Here is a 22867-nt window from a genome sequence, read left to right on the forward strand (position 1 = left end):
ATTGTATTAGAAACTGTCAAAGTGCCTTCCAAAGTAGTAGTAACATTTTCATCCCATCAGCTAAGGATGTATGCTTCTGCTGCTCCACATCCTTGTCAGCATTTTCTATTGTCAATATTCTGGAAGTTAGCCATTCTAAGGGATATGTCCTATTACTGTTTTAATTTATAATTCCCTAAGCTCATATGATGCTTTTAAATTGCCCAATTGGTATCTGTATTTCCTCTTTGGTGAGATACATGTTAAGAGTTTCCATTTATTTTTAAATCAGTTGATTTTTTTATCGTTGAGTTTGAGCAGCTTTTTACGTATGTTAGACAATAGTCCTTTCGTGGGTGTGCCTTTTGCAAATATTTTCCTCTCTCTATAGCTTGTATTCTCAGATTTTACCCTTCTTTCTGCTGAAGTCAAGTTCTCTGGAAGGGGTCTCAGGGTTACCTGAGAATGGGGACAAAAAATCAAGAAAGTCAGAGTGCATAGGTACCCCGCGACTGTCAGTCCTGCTTTAGCCAAAGAAGAATGACTTGACTGAGATTAAGTGTGAAGTTTCACAAGAGGCTGACTCTGTCTGTCTGTCTGTCTATCTCTGACTATCTATCTATCTATCTATCTATCTATCTATCTATCTATCTATCTATCTATCATCTATCTATCTATCTAATCTATCTATCTATCATCTATCTATCTATCTATCATTATCTATTTATCTATCTGTCAATTTATATGTCTAATCTATGTATCTCTATCTATAGATAACAGTCATATGGGGATCTTTTGATTCTGCAAATAATTTCTAAACCACCATATTAATTAATACTTTTAAAAACAGTTTTTCTTTTTTTCCTCGAGAATTTCATAAGTGTTTTCAACAAAATATGATCATATCTTTCTTCTTATTCTCTACCCATATTCCTCTCAACATGGCCACCTCCAAACTTTGTCTCCTCCTTGTCTTCCTTCTTTTATCTCTCCTTCTTTTCCTCCTCCCATCCCTCCTCTTCTTCCTCCTTCCTGCTCCTCTTATTCTGGATAACTCACTGGGCCTAATTAGTGCTGCTCATGTGGTTCTGCAAACAAATGAATTGATCTTAAGGCATATATTTAACCACACAATTCTAGAATCCCATGTCTCCATGTTTGGGATGTAGTATAAGCTCTCTCTCTTTTTTTTTTTTTTTTTTTTTTTTTTTTTTTTTTTTTTTAGGAAAAGATAATATAAGTCTGTCATAATCATATGATGCCTTTTCAATGGAGTTTCTATCAAGTGGAGTATTTCCTTAAAATGATGGATGGAAGTGAGATACCTAAACATACATGTGACCCACAAGCTCACTTGCCTCTTGAAAATGGGAAAATTTGACACTAGTTGTAAAAAAGCAAAGCAAAACAACAAAAACCTAGAGGGCCCCTCGGCCATTTTGATTCTCCCGTAGGAAAGAGAGGGAAAGTTTCTCTGAGGATTTGCCCTTTAGGGCATCAAACTCTGAAATGAGGACTGAGAGATTGTGACCTCATTTCTTAGCCCCTGGTGCTGAGCGTTACAGATATGTGAGCAGGCTGCCCAGCTCCCCCTGATGAGGACATGTTCACATAAGCTCATTGTGAGTTCTTAGTTCTTGGGGCAGCTTTTCTAAATCAGAGACTAAGTCAGATGAGTGTTGGATGATGTCTTATGAGCACTTCCATTCACATTAACTTTTTTAAAATTGATTCACAGGGGAAAAAGAGACATTTCCCCCATTGTTTTATTCACTTCTTGATATTCCATAGGATTCAAAAATATTTACTGAATCTCATGCAATAAAAGTGACAAATTAATAGTTAGCAGCTCCCATATAAAGATAGAGTAGTGTGAAGAAATCACCAAGTGTGTGAGCTATATTAACACACAGAAGTAAGTATCTCTGTTCCTAAGATGGGCTACAGGGTTTACTCTAATATTCTTGGCCAATCCAAAAAGAAGATATTCCATTGCAAGGCTCACAGGCTTTTCAAAAAACAGAGTACAATATACTAGTTACTCAACAGAACCTCCCTGAAGGAGGCAAATCTCTACAAAGACAGCTGCTTAAAAACCTGGAGTTGACAAAGATGGTACAACCGAGAATTCAGTCATCCATTCTCCCAAGGGAAACTGGAATGCCAGTGTTTTACAGTTAGGCGGTGATCTATACATTCTGGTTTACTTTCTATGACTGTGATGAAACACTCTGAGACCAAATGCAATTTAGGGGAGGAAAGATTTTCTTTGGCTTTTACTTCCAAGTCACAATCCATCATTGAAGGAAGTCATGGCAGGAACTCACATAGGACCTTGGAGGGATGAATGCTGCTTGCTGGCTTGCTCAGATTCATGCTCAGCTGGTTTCTTATACAGCTCAGCACCACCTGGCTAGGGATGTTGCTGCCCACAGTGGGCTGAGGCCTCTTATGTCAAATAACAATCAAGATTGTTATGCCCACAGATATGAGACAGGCCAATCTGATCCAAGCAACTCCTCAGCCAAAGCTTTCCTCTCAGATGACTCTAGGCTGTGGCAAGTTGACAAAACTTACTAGGACACCGTGTATGGGACACTTTTATAATCAGCTAGACTGCTTTAGTGAGGGCAGAAAGTATTCTGTGAAAACTTCACCTGCACACCTATCCAGCAGTATGAACTCATACTCCTACCAAAGCTCCCATATGGCTTAGATGGTGGGATTTGAACAATGGAGCAAGAAATAGCCAAGGCTATCATCTCATATCTGGTGGTACAGGACCATCAGGAATTGAATTTCCAATCTTCCTCTTCTTCACCATTTTCCTACCTAAAAGTCTGATATGGATGATCATGTGTATTGTAGCTGCTGCTTTTGCATAATCAATTAACCCCAAACATAACAGCTTAAAAAATGTTTGGTCATGAATTTTGAAAGGACATGATAGAATGGTTTGTGTCTTCAGCAAAGTGTCTGGAGCCTCAGGTGAAAAGACTCATCACATAGGGACTCTGAGAGTTGTCTATGAACATCACTTTGAGGCATCTTTATTGATGTGCTGTTGAATGATGTTGGCTGTTGTCTAGAATATTGGTGCAAGATATCAACTTGGATAGTGCTTTCTGTCTTCTCCACACTAGGCCTCTTATGAGGTGACAAAGATTCCTGATATAAGTGATAAAAGCAGTCCTCAAAGCAGCTACCAAGGCAAAAGCTATATGGTCTTTTATGGCATATGCTTAGAAGACATGAAGGCCATTTCCAGCCTATTCCACCAGTTACATGCAAGTCATGCATCTACCCAAGCCTGGAAGAGTGGGCTTAGATCCACTATCTCTATAAGAAGAATGCTAAGAACCCACTGCCGGAAACAGGTATATGGGAGATATTGGTATGATGGATCTCTGAAAAATAAAATCTGCTTGAATGTGGCACAGCTGTGTCCTGCTGTGTAGGTATGTGCATGTGAGTGTAGGTGCTCACAGAGGCCAGAGGCATTTATTTGGTCAGTGATAGGTGGAGTTTTAGGGGGTTGTGAGTTGCCTGGTATGGGCACTAAGAATTGAACTTGGGCTCACTGCAAGAGCAGTATACACTCTTAATCACTGAGCCATCTCACGGGGGGGGGGGCAGTAATGGACTGCTTGAAGAACAGAAAAGTCAGAACCCTGGATGTCTCTCAATATGTTACAGGTGTAACCAACAGAAGCAAAGCTCCAATGCCAAACATACACCAATAGCAACTTTGTCCAAAAAGATTCAAGCTAGGATGTTGTCTGTTATGAAAAATAAAATTGGGGGTTTCATATATAGTCAAGCACATGATTGCATTTGAATGTAAAAGCCTGCATGTCCTATTTTGCCTCGAGTTAACTGAATCATCTCATCAGTATCTCCATCAGAAGTCATTAAGAGAGTCATCGTCTGAGTCAGCTTGAATGTGTTGATGTGCTACACACTTACCTTCAAGAACATCTAGTACATTTCAATAAAAATTACACCAAATTGACAGATATTTCTGAATCAGACCTGTATGGTTTAATGGTTGTTGGCGCCAAGAACACACTTGTAGGGGTAGAGGACTACCAAGTGAACAGGACCACCTGTTCCTGTGTTGGGTTCTGGCAGGGACATGCACTTTCAGTTATCACTTCCTCTGTGACTTCACACAGAAGGGACGTTGCCCACATGGGTCATATGATCTGCACTAGCGTAACAGTACGCATGTGCACAAAAACTGGGTCCCAAGAATGTTCTCCACCTTGAAGGTAAATACTTGCTGATCTGGAAAAGGATAGATGTCACCTATCAGTGGGCACATATTTCCCAGAGAAATACTCTTTTTTTTGCTAAGCACAAAGAGTGATAATTAAGTTTCTGAATGGCAGAAAGCAATCTCTTTGAAGTCCTCGGCAGTGCTGTGTCTTTGAATCATAACAAACAAAGCATTTTAATGTTCCGGGCTTGCCCTTTCTGCTTCCATGTGTTCTTTGAACACACTGGCTGCTGTGAAGTGTGTGAGTATTCAGAATGAATAGTTAGCATGACAGGGGATGACTAAGTGTTTCTAGAAACAAAATTGTGGCTTCTGTAACAAAGAATAGCTATACTGGCATTTGGAAAGAAAAAGAATTCTAAGTAAATGATTCTTTCTAAGGCCTTAAAATGTAGATAGTGTCAATGAGAGGAGGTACAGTGCATACCCTTCAGATGTTATCCCTGTTTCAATGTACTTGTTTAACCATAAGTAAGTAGAAAATGTTTTTTAAATTATATAAGAATGGGACACTTGCTATAACAGAGAGACTCCACACTGTGTAGTGACTCAAACATGCAGGTGTGTTATAATAATTCTAAGTCCATGAACAGGTTCATATTTGAGATACTGTGGAATACATACATGTGTCTCTGTCTGTCTTTCTGTATCCCTGGCATGCAACTCTTCAAGCTTTTGAAAATGCCAAAGTGATAGTTGTTTGTTTTTTTTTTTTTTTCTGTGTTAATGGGTTTACTGAGCAGCCAGCAGCCTCTAGGTGGCATCAGGATGTGGTTGTCCCTGGAAAAATCAATGCATGGTTAGAGTTAAAGGTCTATTTGATCATCAGTGACCAATGATTTAGTCAATCATTCTTAAACAGCAAATCACCTTCCCAAATCCCAAAGGTTTAGAGCTACTGAGAATGAGGAGGTGTGGAGGATACAATGCATCCCCATGGGGCATGAAAGCACCCCCATCCTCCTTGGCCCCAGCATCTCTTCATCTGCATCCCTCATTGCATTCTTTGTAAGAAACAGAAATCATCATTTCCCTGAATTACATGGGCCACTTGAGGTTATTAATCGAACCCCAGCAAGAAGGGGGTTGTGAGAGCCCCAACTGTTGGCTAGTTAATCAGAACGTGGATAAACCAACCTGGAGCTGGCAAGTGACAGTGAAGAGGTGAGAAACAGTTCTGGAGACTGAGCCCTTCCTCATGGAATATTTTGCTGTCTCCAGAAGGAAGATGTTACATTAGATGACATAAAGTGGCTTCTGCTGGGGAACTGCTTGATTGCTGGTGAAGAGAAACTCCCACACCTTTTAGAGTCACAGAAATTGGCTGTGCTGGTTGCTGTGGTGTGAGAACAGAGAAAAACAGTGACCAATTCAGTTCTGTAGTCTTTTGTTATGTGGTCTTTCAGGGACTCAGGAAAAATGAAGACTCTGTCACTTAAACGAGTTGTTTCCTGAGACCTAGCTCTAGTCTGACAACCATGACTGGAAAGGAGGGTAAGGAGAAGCCAAGTGCACCTTTCCAAGGACACCCACAGAGAAGACACCCTTTAGTGCTGTAGTGTGGTGATAGGACAGTCTTCACAGAACAGTGATACACTCCACGTTGTCAAGATTTTGTCTTCTGGTGCCCACAAGATGCAAAACTTGAGGTAGTCATATGATTCATCATTCTGACTGTGGATGAGTCGCTAATGCAGAGTTTTATTAAAGCACAGATGTCAGACTCCACCCTTGGCTCAAAATTATCAGACTTTGATGGAGCCCAGGCAACTGTTGTTGTAAAACTTCACAGGAGATTCCAAGATATTCATGATTTGAAGATGAATCAGTGTGCTTTTATAAGGAGAAATTATACTAAACTCACTTAAAAAATGCTATAGCTATACAATCCAAGGCAAATTATACAATGCTTGGCAAAAGTTGTTTGTTTGTTTTTAAAGTGCTTAACTGTGGTCATCATGAGGACTATTTGAACATAAGCAGTATCTGAAGCTTTCTGCCCAAGAAATACAGGACATGATAAATCAGAACCAGATATGGATACCAGAATAAGACACTGAAAGGCCAAGCAAAATCTATTTGCATATTTTAAAAGGAGAGGAATAAATCAATGTAGTAATAATAATTTATGAAAAACAAGATTGTTTTAAGTGAAAAAAAAAAGATGAATAAACAGTTTTCCAGCCCAGCTGGGGCTACATAAAAGACATCTTGTAGAAGGTAAGTGCCAGAAGACAAGATTACATAGGCATCCTAACATCCCATTACAGTCAGTAGAGGCAAACAGTTTCTCAAACCTAAAAAGGCTTTAGATAGCAGATCCTTTGGATAAACAATGGAGCTGAGATGATAGATTGAAAAAAGAAACAGCTGACTTCAACACTGTCCTGAAGAGCCTAGGAGACAGAGCCTATGCAAATCATAAAGGCAAGAATCCCAAAGTCTTCAGTATTTACTGTTCACGAAATAGGTTCCCGTCTTACAAAATTCCTTAAGAATGTATAGGAGTCAAGAACACACTATTTTATCCATGTCTGGTATTTTATAGTCATTGGCTCCAATATTCTTTAGGAAAGTCATCATCTCCTCTACATATCCATACAACCAATTCTGTCGTGTCTGTAGTACTTGCTCAATCACACTAAAATAATTTCAAGTAAATGTATAGGTAGGGAACTTACATGGTACTCCCAGTTGAAAGAGTGCATCAAATACTCTTTTTAAAAATTAAACATTTTAAATTCTTTGAAAATTTTGCACATGTATGTAATATATTTTGATCATATTCAAGCCCCATCACCCCTTCATATTCTTCTTCCCTTCCTCTTAACACCTTCTTTTTCACAACAATCCCTCTCTTACTTTAATGTCTTTTTTAATGACCCACTGAGTTTAATTAGGGTTACTTGCATGAGCATGGATGTGGAGTTATTTACTGAAACATGGGCAGCTTACTCATAACTACACCACTGAAGAAAACTGGCTATTCCTGCCATCACCAGCAGCCACTAATGGCCAGTAGTTCCTCAGCTAGGGGTGAGTCTTCATGAGGCCCTTCCCCATTTGAGGAAATTCTTAATAGCTTTGACAAATGTGTTCTGTCTAAGCTTTCCTCCCTATAAACTCATCTGCCTACCACATCTTTTGGATACAGTCTTGTGAAGTCATTTAAGTGTACACATGTGTATATGTCTATACGTGTGTGTGTGTGTGTGTGTGTGTGTGTGTGTGTGTGTGTGTGTGTGTGTGTCAAATTCAAGGTCCTGAACATGGTTGTCAAGTGTTGTGCCAATGATCCCCAGCTGTCTTTTCAAAATGTCTTACTTCAAATTTGTATTTATAGTATATTCATTCAACAGGACTTTGCAGAGATGTACAGCTTAGGGACAAAATGATTGCCTGGGACTGTCCTATACTTTGTAGAACATCTAGAATAGCCGTTCCTGCTAAATAACAGCAGCAACCATGTCGCTGTCAAGGACAACTGTCTGTATTAGCTGCCTTTCTGTTGCTGTAACAAAATAGCATGACCAAGGCAACTTTTATAGAAGAGTTTATTTTGGGCTTGTGGTTCCAGATGGTTAGGGTCCATGATGGTCTAACCATGATGTGGCTGGAGCAGCAGCTGAGAGCTCACATCTCAAACCACAAACAGGAATAGGGAGTGCACACTTGAAGCCACACAAAGTCCACCCCCAGTGACATACTTCCCCCAGCAAGACCACACCTCCTAAACCTCCCCAAACAGGGCTACCAACTAGAGACCAAATATTCAAATGCCAGAGACTTATGCAGCAACACCTCATTTAAACCACCACACTGACCGAAGACTCCATCAGGAACAGTACTGCCCCCAGGAAGAGCGGCAATCCAGGGAGAAGCAGAGAGACAACCAGGACCGATGACATCACGGTCTGCCACTAAGGCACTTCTGAGAATAGACATTGGCTATAGAGACCCTTCTCTGCAGTACACCTCGAAGTGCTGGTCCATCGCTTAGTCTGCCATGAACTCTGCAACTTGCTCCTGATCCAAACTGAGTGACAGCTCTGGTCCAGGTGACTCACCACTCTGAGCTTTGTCTTCCCATCTTTTCCCTTTGAACCATCCCTGCTCTTTTTCTTTTTCGTTCCTTCCTTCCCTTCTTCCTCCCTCCCTCCCCCTCCCTCCCTTCCCCTCCCTCTTTTTCCCCTCCCTCCCTCCCTCCATTCCTTCCTTTCTCTTTCTCCTTCTTTCTTTCTTTCCTTCCTTTCTCTCTCTCTCTCTCTCTCTCTCTCTCTCTCTCTCTCTCTCTCTCTCTCTCTCTCTCTCTCTCTCTCTCTCCTAAAGATTGGAGAACCTTCCCAAGGTCAGCTACTACATTATTCCTTTTAGAAACACACAAATAGCATTGCCTTGGTGGAAGAATTTGCCCTCCAGCAGCTGGTAAACCCAAGGTCTCAACATTCTTCTTCTCCCTACAGTCAGATGAGCCTCCCCAGTGGAGGTCAATGTCAGGGCAGGCGAGGAGCCCAGGGGTTGCCGAAGCTCCTCCTGGGTATATCCAGGGTTGAGTGTGCTTTAGTCTTCCTCTAACTTCTAGAAGATTCCACTGGGAGGAAAGAAGCTGGGAAATAGGAAGGGGGTTTCTGTGAGGCACAAAATTGAAAGAGTGTTGTAATAGAACAAGGGGATAGTTGAGGTCATGTGAGCCTGAGAAAAAGCTAGATTATGTCAAGATCTCTAGCCAGCCCTGTAGTATAGTCCTATAATCTTAGCTACTCAGAAGTTTGAATCATGAGGCTCCCAAGTTGAAAGCTTGTCTAGCTAGACATCAGAGTCAATCTGAGGCTAGTCTGGGCAGCTGGGTGAGGTCCTGGGTCAAGAAAAAAAAAAAAAGTGAGGTTGGAGGTAAATGTAAAAAAAAAAAAAATGTAGTTCAGTAGCAGAGAGTTTCCCTACCATGTGTGATGCCCAAAGTTCAATCCCTAGTCACACAGACACACACACACACTCACACACACACACATACACACACTCACACACATACTCACACACACACTCATACACACATGTACACCCACACCACACACTTTTACATACACACCACACATATACATGCACACACTCTCTCATTCACATACCACACACATACACACACACTCACTCACACTGACACACACACACACACCACATACACAGACACTCTCACACACACCACACACACACCCTCTCACTCTCATACACACACACCACACATACACACACACACACTCACATGGATTCTCACATACTCTCATACACACACACACCACACACACACACACACTCAACACACACACACAAACACCTTACATTTGAGGGGTGTCCCTGTGGCTTCCCTGTCATTCCTACTACCCCGTTTCCTGAAGAGTCTTCCAATCTCTCCCAGTGGTGGCAACATGACCATATGTTCAGCCTTGCTGAGTCTTTCCAAAGGCTCTTCCCATCTGCACCCTGGCCCCTGGCTTCTGGAAGCAGCCATGAGCTGTCTACAGTGTGGCAGAAACCACCCCGAGAGACAGATAAACCCACAGCTGTGTGCTGTTCATGCTCATGAACAGTGGTTGCCAGAGCACCTGAAGCATTCTGGGAATCTGGGGTGGCTTTTGTTTCTTCAACAGCTCCTTAAGGACACCGCGCAGCAAACACGGGATTGTATTTTGCCAGGAAAGTCCAAAAGGATGATGGCGGCTGTTGTCAATTATTGGCATTTAGGCAGGACTGTATTTTTATTTCAGAATATATTTGCACAGCTAGGAAGCACATGTGGACAAGGATGAGGTGATAAGCTGAGCCGGTGCCAAAGCAGACTAGAAAAACAGGCTTGCTCAGAGAAACGGTCTCCGTTCTGGGAGTGTGTGTGAAGAGAATTCTCTCTCCACAGGCAGTATCTTCTCTTAAAACTTTAACTCTTCAAAGGAAAGAAAGCTTGGAGTCCTTGTCGGATAACGTAGTGAGGAATACAGAAAGTTCTCAATGGGTGCTTGCTGGGTGAAGGAACCCAGGCAAGCATGTGCACTGTGGAGAACACAAACTCGGCTGCCCGAAAGAAAACTTGGCTGGCTGAGTCGGGGTATCATGTGTTTTTCCTGCATTGAAAAACAAAAACAAAAACAAAAAACCCCACCAAACTATGCTGGCCCTGGGGTGTGCTGAAGTTCAGCACAGGTGTGTACAGGGGAAAGAAGCAATGTGTGTGTGTTGGGGGGGGGGGCTACCTCCCTTGGCAAGAACCCGAAAGCTATTAGATGGTAGGTTCTGAGGTTTTTCTTGAACAAGAGAGGGTTACTGTAGAAAGAAGCCAGTGTCCTGGGCATAACAGAAAGGAAGTGGGTCGAAATTTCATCACTCAATTTGAACTAACTCAGCTTCTGGGGCTGGGCAGGTTCCCAGGACATCCATCCTGTGGTAAGGCAGAATTCTAGGAGATGTGGGTGATGACACACGGGATAAGCCTCAGAGACAGAGCCATGGGGAGCTGAAGCCAAGCCCAATACACCAAGCCACACCTCAGGACCACCTGCAATTTACAACACCATGGCCACTGGACGCTCCCTTCATCTTCTGATGGACTTAACTCTTTCTTTGTTACCAGTCCCCATGGAACGCAGGCGGGACACGACCCAGTAATTTCTTTATCTGTATAAAGCAAACCTTAAAAAATGTGCTGTTGGTAAATCACACTGCAGAAGTATAGAATGTAACAATTTTTAGGAAATAACATGTATATGTAACTATATATGTGTATATAACTTAATAGTTTTATAGTTCATGAGTACACATTATAGTAATGATGAAGGAAAAAAAACATTTAAAGTAAAATTTTAATACTAGCAATGCCTAGGAATAATAAGAGAGACCTAATAAGGAAGCACACAATACAGGCTGTATTTCTCAGGCAATGTATTTAATTTTTATTCTTTAAAAGTGATGTATGTGAAACATACTCTTTTTTTGCAGGGGGAAGGGGTTGAGACAGGATTTCTTTTGTGTAGTTTTGGTGCCTGTCCTGGATCTCACTCTGTAGGGCCTTGAACTCAAGAGATCCACCTGGCTTTGCCTCCCAAGCGCTGGGATTAAAGGCGTGCACCGATGCCACCTGGAGAATCATACTCTTTTTTGTGCATGAAAGGTTTCTTAAGAGGTTCAAATGGTAATTGTTTTTTTTTTTTTTAACAAAACTCTGTAAGTTTGTGAAGAAGAACAAAGTTCAGGTGAACTCTGAAATGCACTCTGGTTCCATGTCAGGTGTCTACCCTCATGGTTGGTCTGTGGCTTTCTGAAGACCCGTGTTTCAAATATCACACATTACAGCACATTGAGGAATGGAGAGGGGCCTCTAATGAAAGGCAGAATATTGTTCATTTCTTATTCTAGGGGGCAGGGGCCACCACAGCTTCAGAATAAAGGAGCAATTTACAATATTAACCCAGTGGCAACTTGCAAAATGATAAGAATTTAAATCAGCCCATTAAAATGGTGGGTGATACTCACATGCGCCCTCATGTCCAAGGCTGATTATTACTGGTTCTGAGCAGAATGGCAGGTGTTCTGGGTAAGGGCAAAAGGGATTTTCTGAGGGCGGCTGAAATGTTTTAGACTTTGATCTGGATGATAGCTTTATACATTGGAATCTTTGTCAACACTCTAGGATGCTACACAGAGAAACCCTGTCTCATAAAAGAAATTATACCTTCATTAAATAAAGATAAAATAAGCTGAAAGTTAAAAAGAGATAATGGGTTGCAGGCTTTGGGGAAACTCCATAGTAGACCCAAGTCTCTGGACTTGGTCCCCAGCACTGAAAAGAATGAACTTAATGATGTGTTACTACTAGGAGGGTTTGCTATCCCCAGCACAGGCCAGAGACTTGAGCATGACTTCTCGTGAGTATTTAATGCAGTTCTCACCCATGCAGCTATTTGAGAGCAATGGAAGAGCTGCCATCAACAATTCAGCCAAGTCGGAGTAAGTCCTATTAGGTAACAGGATGAATCAAAAACAATGGACTCTTCAATCTAACCTGACCAGCCCACAATGGCGCTGTTGGTGAAAATATGTCAATGATGCATATCATTTAAACGATTCCCAAAAGGTCCCCAATTTTGATTCCCGTTGACTCCTTTTCCCCTTCACAATTTTAAAAAAAATGTCCCCCTCGGAACAGTCCATTTTCTCTGTAACATAAAAATTACTGGTTAAAGAAATGAGCTTTCAGATTTTTGTGAGTAAAGAACAAGAGGGAGCTAACATTAAAACGTAGATAGTGAGCAGTTCAAGCTACAGGTTAACTGCCCAGTGTTCGGCAGCCAGAAAACAAGGAGTACACTCCAAAAGTTGGACATAATCCACCAAGATAAAGGAGAACGTGTGGGCATTAAAGGAGACAACGGTTCCGAAAGATAAAGGTTAGGACTAGCCTTATAATTTATCAGCAGTGTCTTGAGCATCTGCCTGCTTGGGATTCTTTGCCATACCTGCTGTGGATCAATGTGCCTGCCAGTGCCAGAAGCTGTGTGATTCCCCTGAGATCCACAGCAGCCAAGAAAGAGCAGGGCCAGCCTTCTTCTGTTGTTTTGTTTGTTTTAAACGCGGCCATTTTCGACTCTGGGCAATTACAACTGTTTACTATGAGTTCCTCAGGGTAGGCGTTTTTTATTTCGTTTTTCAACCCTCGGGCTGCGTGCAGGCTGCCACTTGTCACAACATCAGCATTAAAGTCAGCCAGTGCTGACACTCTGGAGCCTTTAACTGGAAGGTGCTGGTGTGCCTGAGCAGCGGGAGGGGAAAGAGTTATGAACCGTCCAGTGGGGTGAGCAGAGAGAGAAGGAAGCCACGCCGCTGCGTTGTCAGAACTGGGGAGGTCATCCGGCATCCCCTGCACCCCATAAGGTGGTGAGTGTAGGCTAGAGGAGCTTATTCCCACCGAAAGGGGGAGTTGAGGGAAAAGCCAAGAGCACACTGCTCCATCCTGCCTTCTCTTTGTTCTCAGTGCTCCTCACCTCCTCCTCCTCCCTTCTCTTGCCCTCATCCTCCTCCTATCCTCTTCTTTCTTCCCAAGGCAAGTGACAGGAACCCAGCTCACACGATCTTAAGCAAAGAGGGACTCTGTAGCCTCGCCTGATAGGAGGAGGTACACCATGAAAGCTCCAAGGGCAAAAAGAATACACACAGGGAGGATCTGGGATGGAAAGTGATGTATCCCTTCCCCCTCCCCCTCCTACCTCTCTTTCCCCTCCTCTCCTTTCTCCTCCTCACCTCTTCCCCCTCTCCTCTTCCCTCCTCTTCCCCCTCTCCTCCTCCCCCTTCCCTCCTCCTTGCTCTGCTCACCCCTCTCCTCCTCCTCATTCCCTCCCACTCTCCTCCTCTCTCTTTTCTCTCTCCTCTCTCTCCTCCCTCTCCTCACCCACTCCTTCCTCTTCTCCCTTCCTCCTCCCCCCGTTCCTCCTCCCCCCTCCTTCTCGTTCTCCCCTTCCTTCTCTTTTCTCTCACCGGTTTCTCTCCCATTTCATTGTTCACCTTGCTGTCTTCTCCCATCTCTCCTTTCTCTACCCATCCCCTCACTCTCTCATCCCCTTCTCTCGCCACCATCTCTCCATTCCTGCCTCCTTCCTCTCTCCCTTCATCCTCCCCTTACTTCTCCCTTCTTTCCTCACTTCCCCCCAATACATGTATCTCTTTTTTTCTGACTGTTGTTGCTGGGTGCCTTTTGCAGACAGGGCTTCGCAGGCAAAAAGAAGGTGGTTAAGCACCCTGTACAGCATCCCATTAAGCATCTCCTCCCCCAAACTAGCACCTCTTGAGGAGGACTCTGATTGCCTAGCTGGGACTGTGCTGGGCTAAGGAACAGACATCCTGAAGGTCTCTGCCCAGCCTACCTTTTGCAGAGACAGTAGAGAGTCAAGAGAGGAAACATTTTCCTGGCAAGAGAAGCATCTATTCCCAGAGTCCTCTGGAAACACCCGTGTCACACATGTTCAATCAAGACTAAAATTTGTGTAGACTCGAAACCTTGCCAAAAGTAGAGGCAAAAATAACCTCTACGTCAAGTAATTATCTTTTAATCACTTAGCCAATGACTCATAACTCCTTTTGAAGCTTATACGGGGTGTCCTGTATTTCCTGGAGGACAGTCTGCCCATCATTACTAGAGGTGGAGTTGGTATATGAAGTATAGCCTAAGTACCCCAACATATCACTTGAGTACTCTTAGTAGGTAGCACATCTCTTTGTCCCTCCAAAGAAGCAATGATGGTTTCCCCTTGGGGTTGTGGTCAGCACTGAATGAACAGTCATGTTGATGTTAGAGGTACCCAAGAAGAGATGGTCAATGTCCCATTATGGCTGCAAGATCAACGGTCCTTTTCGGAGAATCTTGGTTAGACACAAGAGGCTTTGCTGGCTTCTTGAGGTTGAAAGATGTACATACTCATTAAGAATGCTACGGCATCTCTTGGTGTCAAATGTGTCCACATTGTTGTACAGCTGTCAGAAGAAGCTTCCTCTCAGCATGGCATCCCAGGGATGCTTCTGTCTCCATGACCACATCCTCTTTGAATCTTTCTTTCTCTCTGTGTATTCAGGAGTGTACACATTTCTGTCCAGCACCTTGAAGTCTCTGGAAGAGAAGGACCACATCCACCGAGTCCTGGATAAGATCACAGACACTTTGATCCACCTGATGGCCAAAGCTGGCCTGACTCTGCAGCAGCAGCATCGTCGTCTGGCCCAGCTTCTCCTCATTCTTTCCCACATCCGGCACATGAGGTGAGGCAGTTCTGGGTCTCACAGAAGAGACAAAAGATGCTGACCCAACCAACTCTGTGTGGCAGCTGACATACGACAGGCTGCAGAATGAGTAGGCAAAGTACCCTAGGAAAGACATCTGACTCAAAAGACTAGGGGAGGACAGAAGAGAGCCACAGAACCTACCTGGAGCAATGGACAAGCATCAGAGAAGGGTCCCTAGAGGAAGTGATATGTACTGATGGTTTGAAGGATATGCAATGCTCATTGGGTGGTGAGAAGAGTCCAATCAAAGGGCCTTAATGAGCATAAGCCATCTCTCAGGTCATCAGGCATATCTGTTATGGTTCTGGCATTACCCCTTAGTGACATATACCGGGGAATGCTGTATGAAAGACCTCTGAGCTAAAAGATGGATGCAGAGTCAATGTTGATGCATCCATAGCTACCAGAGCCTTCTTGTCATCTCCATTGCCCTTACCCGAATCCAAGCCACCATCAGTCACTTCTGCACCACATAGCATGTTTCCTGATCTCAGTCTTTTCTACTGCATCCCTGATAAAGGAGCCAGAGTGCTCACTTTGAAATCAAGTAAGATCATATCATCCCCCTACTTTAATTATTCTAGGGGTTTCCTATTGCTTTTTGATAAAAGTATGTCAGCCTTTGTTTTACTTATGTTATTCCTTGTGATGAAGTCCTTCTTAGTTATCTTTCTGGGACTCCTTCATAATTGAAGCCTTGAGACAGTGGCTATTCTGCAAGTGATTTGTATAGCCCCACTGCAGACTTCAGACTGAGTGTCTCTGGAGGGTCTCAGCTGGACTCACTTACACCGCTGTGGGTCATAGATAGAAGACTTGCATCGAGCCCTACAACTGGGCCAGGTGACTCTGTTTTGTGCATGTCATTCTTCTTGTACCCCAGCTTAACTAGGACATGCTCTAGCATCAGCAGAGGCACAAGAAAGCCAGCCCATTTGAGCAAGAGCATTGCGATGCTTCAGTAATGTCTCATCAGCTAAGCAAGTCAAGGTGGTAAGTCCCAGATTCTAGCTAGTGGACCACAAGTAGATGATCACATTCAAGGGAAGCATGTCTAACCCTTCATCAACTTCTGATGGTGTCCTAGAGAGGGCCACAGAGAATGACTCAGAAGGATAGACCCCTGCCAAAATACCTTGTTGAGAGATTGGGTTTCTTCTGGAAGAGAACATGATGACTTATTCTTTGAGGGATTTATAGAAACCACATGACCCCTATGAGTGCTTTTAGTTGATAAGAATCCATGGCTTTTCAAATGAATTATGTGTCTGGCTTGTCAGTATTAGCAAGCCTAGTTAGTTAACACCAAATACCTTCGCAAGACATGCCAGCCATGGCTGGTTGTGCTGACAATGTGATGCAGGGGGCGTGGCAGAGAGCTTTGTAACTGTGAAATACAAACGCGAAGTGAATATTTTACTGAAGGCTTTGAGCCTCTCTCTGCTCTCTCTGTGACAGTCCATACAGGCACACATGCCTAATATAAAATACTGACTTTTGTACAGATCGCCTCCCTGCAGCCAATCTGAATTGCGGAATTCTTGTTGGGTTAGCTTGGCCCGAACCATGTGTTAGGGTGGTAACATAAATAATTTAATGCCAGATTTGATCAGACTGTAAATGTGATTCATTAGGCTGTAGGAGAAACACAGTGACAGAGCTGGGGCGCTTAATGTCAGCAGTGCTTTAAATTAAAAGGCAAAACAAAAACAAAATAACACTTAAACATGTGATGGAGGTTAGATTTCAGTTCTTGATGGTTGTCATGTGTTTTGTGGCACTGCTCAAACCTGAGCTAGCTTGTTACCACCACAGATATAAGTATTATTAGAACATTCTCTTTGTTATGTCTATGATCTACATTGCTATAGTCTATTTTATTTTGTTCTAGTTTTGGTTATTTTGAAATATGTTCTGATTGTAGAGTTGAAGCTAGCCTGGACAATACCACATAACTTAGGCTAGCCTTGAATTTATAGTTTTTACCCTACCCTGCTTCCAAGCACTAGGATTATAGGCATGCTCCATCACACCCAAGTCCATACTTCTTATAAAAGAAAATTTCAAGCCATGAAAGAATTATGGCTTCCTGCCTCCACTGCCTACCTGCCTGAGAGAGCAAAGAGGGACAAGAGAAAAGAGAAAGGCCATTTGCCCACACTTTTGTCTTCCTATTTTCTCTCTTGTTCCTTGTTGTGAGCAGTGTTTATTGTTCTGGACTGTGGTAGAAGAAAGATGATGTGGAAGGAAACACCTGAGCAATAGGGGCTGAACCATTGCCATGAGGCAACAAAGGTGTCTTCGTCACCAAAGGCCTTTGAAGGTTCCATGAAATGCACCCAGGAAAAGGGAACAGATTGTTCAGATTTTCTAGGTCTCTGTGGGTCTTAGTTCCGTCAAAGACCAGTGACAGAGAGTTAGTCAGTTCAGGATGACAGATACAGTGTTCTCTGTGAGGGAGGTGAGTGCAGGTCATTTGATCCCCAGTGAGCCTGGATAGAAAATTTGATTTTAATCTGAATATTATAGGAGGCCATTGAAAAATGTAGGCAAGTACCCCGAACCATAGAATGATGCTTACAAAGTTAGGGTGGGTCTTCTAACCTAAATTAATGCAATTTAGAAATGACTTCATCGACATCCACAGATATCTAGAGCTTGTCATGTTGACATTCAACATTAACCATCATAAAGAGGAAAATTCATAGAGGAAGAATATGATTGTGGGGGTTGGGATGAGGAAATGAAAATACATGGGCATAAGTCCCAGCCTGAGTCTCTCAAGCCCTTTGGCCTTGACAGATGCCATCCTAAGATGAATCCCTTATAGGTAGAAAGATTGGGTCACAAGTGCCTTTGGAGTTTCTCTTAGTTCATCTTCGGAGAAATTTCAGCCATCCTGGAGTTCAGCTGTGGTCTAACCTGCTTCCCTCTTTATTCCTTCTCCAGTAACAAAGGCATGGAGCATCTCTACAACATGAAATGCAAGAACGTTGTACCCCTCTATGACCTGCTGCTGGAGATGTTGGATGCTCACCGCCTCCATGCCCCAGCCAGTCGCATGGGGGTCTCCCCAGAGGAGCCCAGCCAGAGCCAGCTGACCACCGCCAGCTCCACTTCAGCACATTCCTTACAAACCTACTACATCCCCCCAGAAGCAGAGGGTTTTCCCAACACAATCTGAGAGCTCCCAGGCTCCCCCAAGGCTCGGAGAATCCCTGCAGCATTTTCCCCATGTTATGTATCACTTTAGCAGAATTCTGTCTCCTGCATACACTCTGGCATGCGTCCGCCACCAGTGGCTTTCTAGTATGAGTGACCATTCATTTGCTTGCTCAGTTCTTAGTGGCATGTCTTCTGTTGGGAACAGCCAAAAGGGATTCCAGGGCTAATTCTTGGTAACAGCTGTTTCCCCCTTTGCTACATCGCTAAGTCTGAGGATTCCTGTAGTCTTCATGACCAAATTGAGATGACTGCATTGAAGCTACTAGTTGAGACCCAAGCCTAGAGAGTTGACATTTCACCTCCGATAAGCACTTTGTATATGGCTCCAAGAGTAAGCCTCAGCAAAGACTTTGAAGTGGCTCCTTTAATTGAAGCCTTCGAGAAAGCTATCTCATGGGTTCCGTAATGTACCCTCTTGTATTCCTATAGCAACATTTGACTTGATTAAAGGGAACTATTGAGCCCCTATAGGAATACAAGATGCACACAGGGAAGGAAGCCCCCCACCCCACCCCGGCCCCTGTTGTCAAGACCCTGTCAACTTAATACACTGCACCTTCCAGCTTCTAAAGTGTCAACTGCTGAACACTGTACACAGGTCATGGGTTCTAGATAGTTCTTTCTTTCCACGGCTTGTGGGAACCAGTAAGTCAGTTTCAGTTAACACCCTGACATGAGGGCTATAGGGTGTTTGGATCTTATTTGATTTTCATTTTATAATTACCCTTCTGCCCCTGGGGTTTGCAGTAAAGGCGGCTTGGGTACCTGCGTTGGTGAGTCTAGCATTCATCAGCAGAGGGCGCTCTCCTTGTCTCCTCCCCATGTGAGCTGCCCTGAATTGTCTGTCCCCTTGTAGAGCAACCAAGGGCAGTTACAACGAACCTATACTCTGACTATGCCTTTTGTTTTACTTAGTTTTATTCTTGAGTGGAGAGCACATAATAAATGTACAATGACTGTGACTCAAAAGGAGTCTGAACAAGAAGGAGAAATGTGCAGAAAGACCCAGCCATAGGCAGCAGCTTCCCTGGAGTGTCCTTCACAGCAACACACAGTGGAGCTGCCCTCGGATCCACTGGCTGGTGGCCTTTTCATTCTAGGTATGGGCCTGATCTGATGAGTCGACGGTAGATATCTGTGTTCCTTCAGATCGTCCAGAAGCTTGAGGGAGGCATGGGGGCAAGGTCTTGGAGCACCCATGACTCAGGCTGATGAGGGGTTGCTCAGATTAGAGTGTCCTTGTCTATTTGGAACTCATCCCCAAACCAGCTGGTGTGGCCCTGGGGAGGAAAATTCATCCCTCTCCACAGCTCATGTTCTTAAACTTCATAAGGCAGAGACTGAGGCCAGAATTGGGCCATGAGAGTCGTTTGACCAAGGGGATGAAAAGAAAGGCCTACCCTAGCCACAGTCACCCACGCCCCCCTGGGGTGTTGGCCTCTCTAGTGAAACTAAGGATTATTTCCTGTTCTTAATCAAAATGAAAGTTTGGTTTCCTTCCCTGACTTCATGATCCATAATTCGAACTCCATCGAGCTGTGATGTGTTAGCCAACAAGCCAGGTGAATGGCTAGGTTTCTCTTGGTCTGTCCTCTTTGGAATGGTGGGTTCCATTCATTTCTGGCCTCCCGGTTAAGTGACTACCAAAGAACTGGGAAACTGGGAGGGCCATTGTTTTTTCTCCTTTTTTTAATTTTTCCTATTTGTGCATCAAATTCTGGGACAATTTTATGTATCTGCTTTAAGAATATGTTTAAGGACATAATTCATTTGTTTGTATTTGTTTAAAAGCACCTTATATAGTATAATATATATTTTTTTGAAATTGAATTGCTCGTTTATCAGACAATTGAATGTAATAGTTCTGTTCTGAGTTTTAATTTGACTGGGTTTTAACACTGCAAATACCAAGGGAAAAATATTTAGGTTTTTTGTAGACTTTTCAAGCTACCATGTCATGTATGCAGTTATTAATACCTAAAGCCTGGTGATTTTCATTTAAATGAAGATCACATTTCATATCAACTTTTGTATCCACAGTAGACAAAATAGCACTAATCTGTATGCCTATTGTTGGATGTTGAATGATAGACAATCTTATGTAGCAGAGATTATGCCTGATAAGGAAAATTATTCAGGGCAGCTAATTTTGCTTTTACCAAAATATCAGTAGTAATATTTTTGGACAGTAGCTAATGGGTCAGTGGGTTCTTTTTAATGTTTATACTGAGATTTTTCTTTTACAAAAATAAAAACAAAAATATAAAAAAAAACTTCTAGGACTTTAGATGATGTAATACCAGCTAAATCCAAACAATACTCTAGTGGAGGGTTTTGCATTATCCATCGACTGTGTTTGTATTCATGTTATGATAACACATTTGAAATAGGCAGAGAACACCAGACAGCTGAAGTATTAGCCCACAAGTTTCAAATAATGTTTGGAAATCTCTTTTTACCCTTATCTGAAGTGCCAATTCTGAGCAGCTGACATATTTCAGCTGCTGTTGTGTTGGGGCATTGGGGACATGCCAGAGAGTCATACCTGTCTGTACGTTTCTTCCACCTGGAGGCAATTTAAAATTGGAATGCCATGATCTGTCTAGAGTTGGGATGAGGTGGGAACGTAGATCTGGGAACTGGAAGAATGGGGGAAATGGTGATAGAGAGTACAGAGAGTACTCTGGCACCTTGACTGCGCTCCAGGTTTCAGAATTTCCTTTCTATCTGCACTGTAATGAAATAATAAGTAGCTCCATGGGTAGCCATTTCCAAAATGTTGGCTTGAATTCTGAGGAAGAGTGTGGAGGCAGCAGTAAAATCCAAAGAATAATCCAGCAAGGGGTCTGCCTGAGTTTCCTTTAGCCATTGCTTCGCCTGCTGATTTGATTCTGGTCGTCCAAAGAGAAGACCCTATCAATGTAAGTGACAAAATCCAGTCCCCAAAGAAGTGCCATCTTTGACAGATTTCCCTGAGAACATTGCAGATATGCTTTTTCCATGACATATCTTTTGTCTTTGTAGGGGGAGGGCTGAACAAGTGACTTATTAATAATTTCCTTTTAATTACACTGTGGTGTCCAGACTTCAAAGTCTTACACATTGAAAAGGTCTTTGACTCCAGCCATGGGTTTGGAGTTACCCATATCCCTGCGTGAAGTCAATGACAAATCTCTTCCTATTCATACTTTGCAACTCTGAGTTGTACTGTGGATACTGAGAACGATCACTAGGACCATAGTAATGTCTAATATTCACAGTCAGATCTGCTTGGGGAACCTAAGTCTTTTGAAAGGCAAATAGAGTCATACAGTAGCTCACAAGGCAACCATGATTCTCTTTGGTGCAAGTCTTGGGAGGTTGATCCAGCATACACTTCCTAGATTAACTCCATGAAAATGGACTCCCTTTCAACTGGAGCAAACGAATCTAACCATGGTCCCAAACAGCCATCCTTTCATTAGTGTGAGTGTGCTCTATTTCTAGCTTCCTCTCTTTTCCATTTAAATTAAGGTATGGTCTCATTTAAAGTCCTGTAAACTTGTTTTCTAAGTGGTTGTTGTCTCAATTATGGAACTTCAATTTTGCACTGTCAGAGATTTGAGATAAATTTCTGTTCGCTTTTTTTTCTTTCTTTTGCATCCAAATGTGCCTGAAATTTTAAGATATGTAAATGCTGCCATGTTCCAAACCCATCTTTAGTGTCTTTGTACAGAGCTGTGCACCCTGGAAATATAACACACAGTCCCATGAGCAGGTGCCTAAGACATGGACCCCTTTGCATTCACGGAGAGGTCATTGGTCATAGAGACTTGAATTAATAAGTGACATTATGCCAGTTTATGTTCTTACACAGCTTACAAACAATGCTTTTTGTGCACTACATATTCTTCAGTGTAGAGCTCTTGTTTTCTGAGGAAAGGCACAGATGTCCAATTGTGCTTGATGGACTAAATACACTCTGCTACTGATGCACACTACTATTGATGTGATCCTGTTTTGTTGCAGCTTTGCTTTGTTTAAGGAAACACACTTGTAAGCCTCTTTTGCACCTTGAACCAGTAAAGAATCCAGTGGGATGCTCAAGCACCTGTAAACCATCTTCTCAATGTATTTGATGTTCAAATAAAAAAAAATAAACTAAAGGCAATAGGTTGTGCTTTTTTTTTTTTAATGCTTTATTTCTTGCTAATAGTTCATTGCTGAGCATGAGAAAATAAAAAAAAGATTCAAGGAGCCGTAGAGATCACAGTGAGTCGAAATGTCCAAGACCTTCCCATTTACCTGGCACCAGGTAGGGATAGGGATACAGGTATTTGGGTGACTCACCCTCAGTTCAGAGCTCTGTAGTGTGCACGTGTTAGTATCACACTGTCAATCAATCAACATAGTTTGCATGGGATGGTTGTGAGGATTGTGCGAGGTATTCATTAAGAGAGAGCCTCAGAGAAGTTATTATAAATGGATAAATGAATGAATGCATGCACTGGCATGGGAATAATTGCCTCAAAAATCTCTCCCCTGTTGTGAAGGTGAAACAAGGTGACTGATCCATGCTAGGCCCGGTTTCCA

At 42.9% G+C, this 22867-nt stretch overlaps 1 protein-coding gene across 1 annotated transcript in view; it reads left to right on the plus strand.

The window, feature by feature from the left end:
- Esr1 (estrogen receptor 1) overlaps positions 1–22447 on the plus strand; it is a 262421-nt gene extending 239974 nt beyond the window's left edge. The window contains exons 8-9 of the mRNA XM_028890217.2: positions 14863–15046; positions 18020–22447. Coding sequence (XP_028746050.1) covers positions 14863–15046; positions 18020–18254 — 419 coding nt within the window. The 3' untranslated portion in view covers positions 18255–22447. The remainder of the gene's footprint in view (positions 1–14862; positions 15047–18019) is intronic.
- The last annotated feature ends 420 nt before the right edge of the window (positions 22448–22867 follow it).

The sequence above is a fragment of the Peromyscus leucopus genome, chromosome 8a, assembly GCF_004664715.2.
Source record: "Peromyscus leucopus breed LL Stock chromosome 8a, UCI_PerLeu_2.1, whole genome shotgun sequence".
Taxonomy (NCBI): domain Eukaryota; kingdom Metazoa; phylum Chordata; class Mammalia; order Rodentia; family Cricetidae; genus Peromyscus; species Peromyscus leucopus.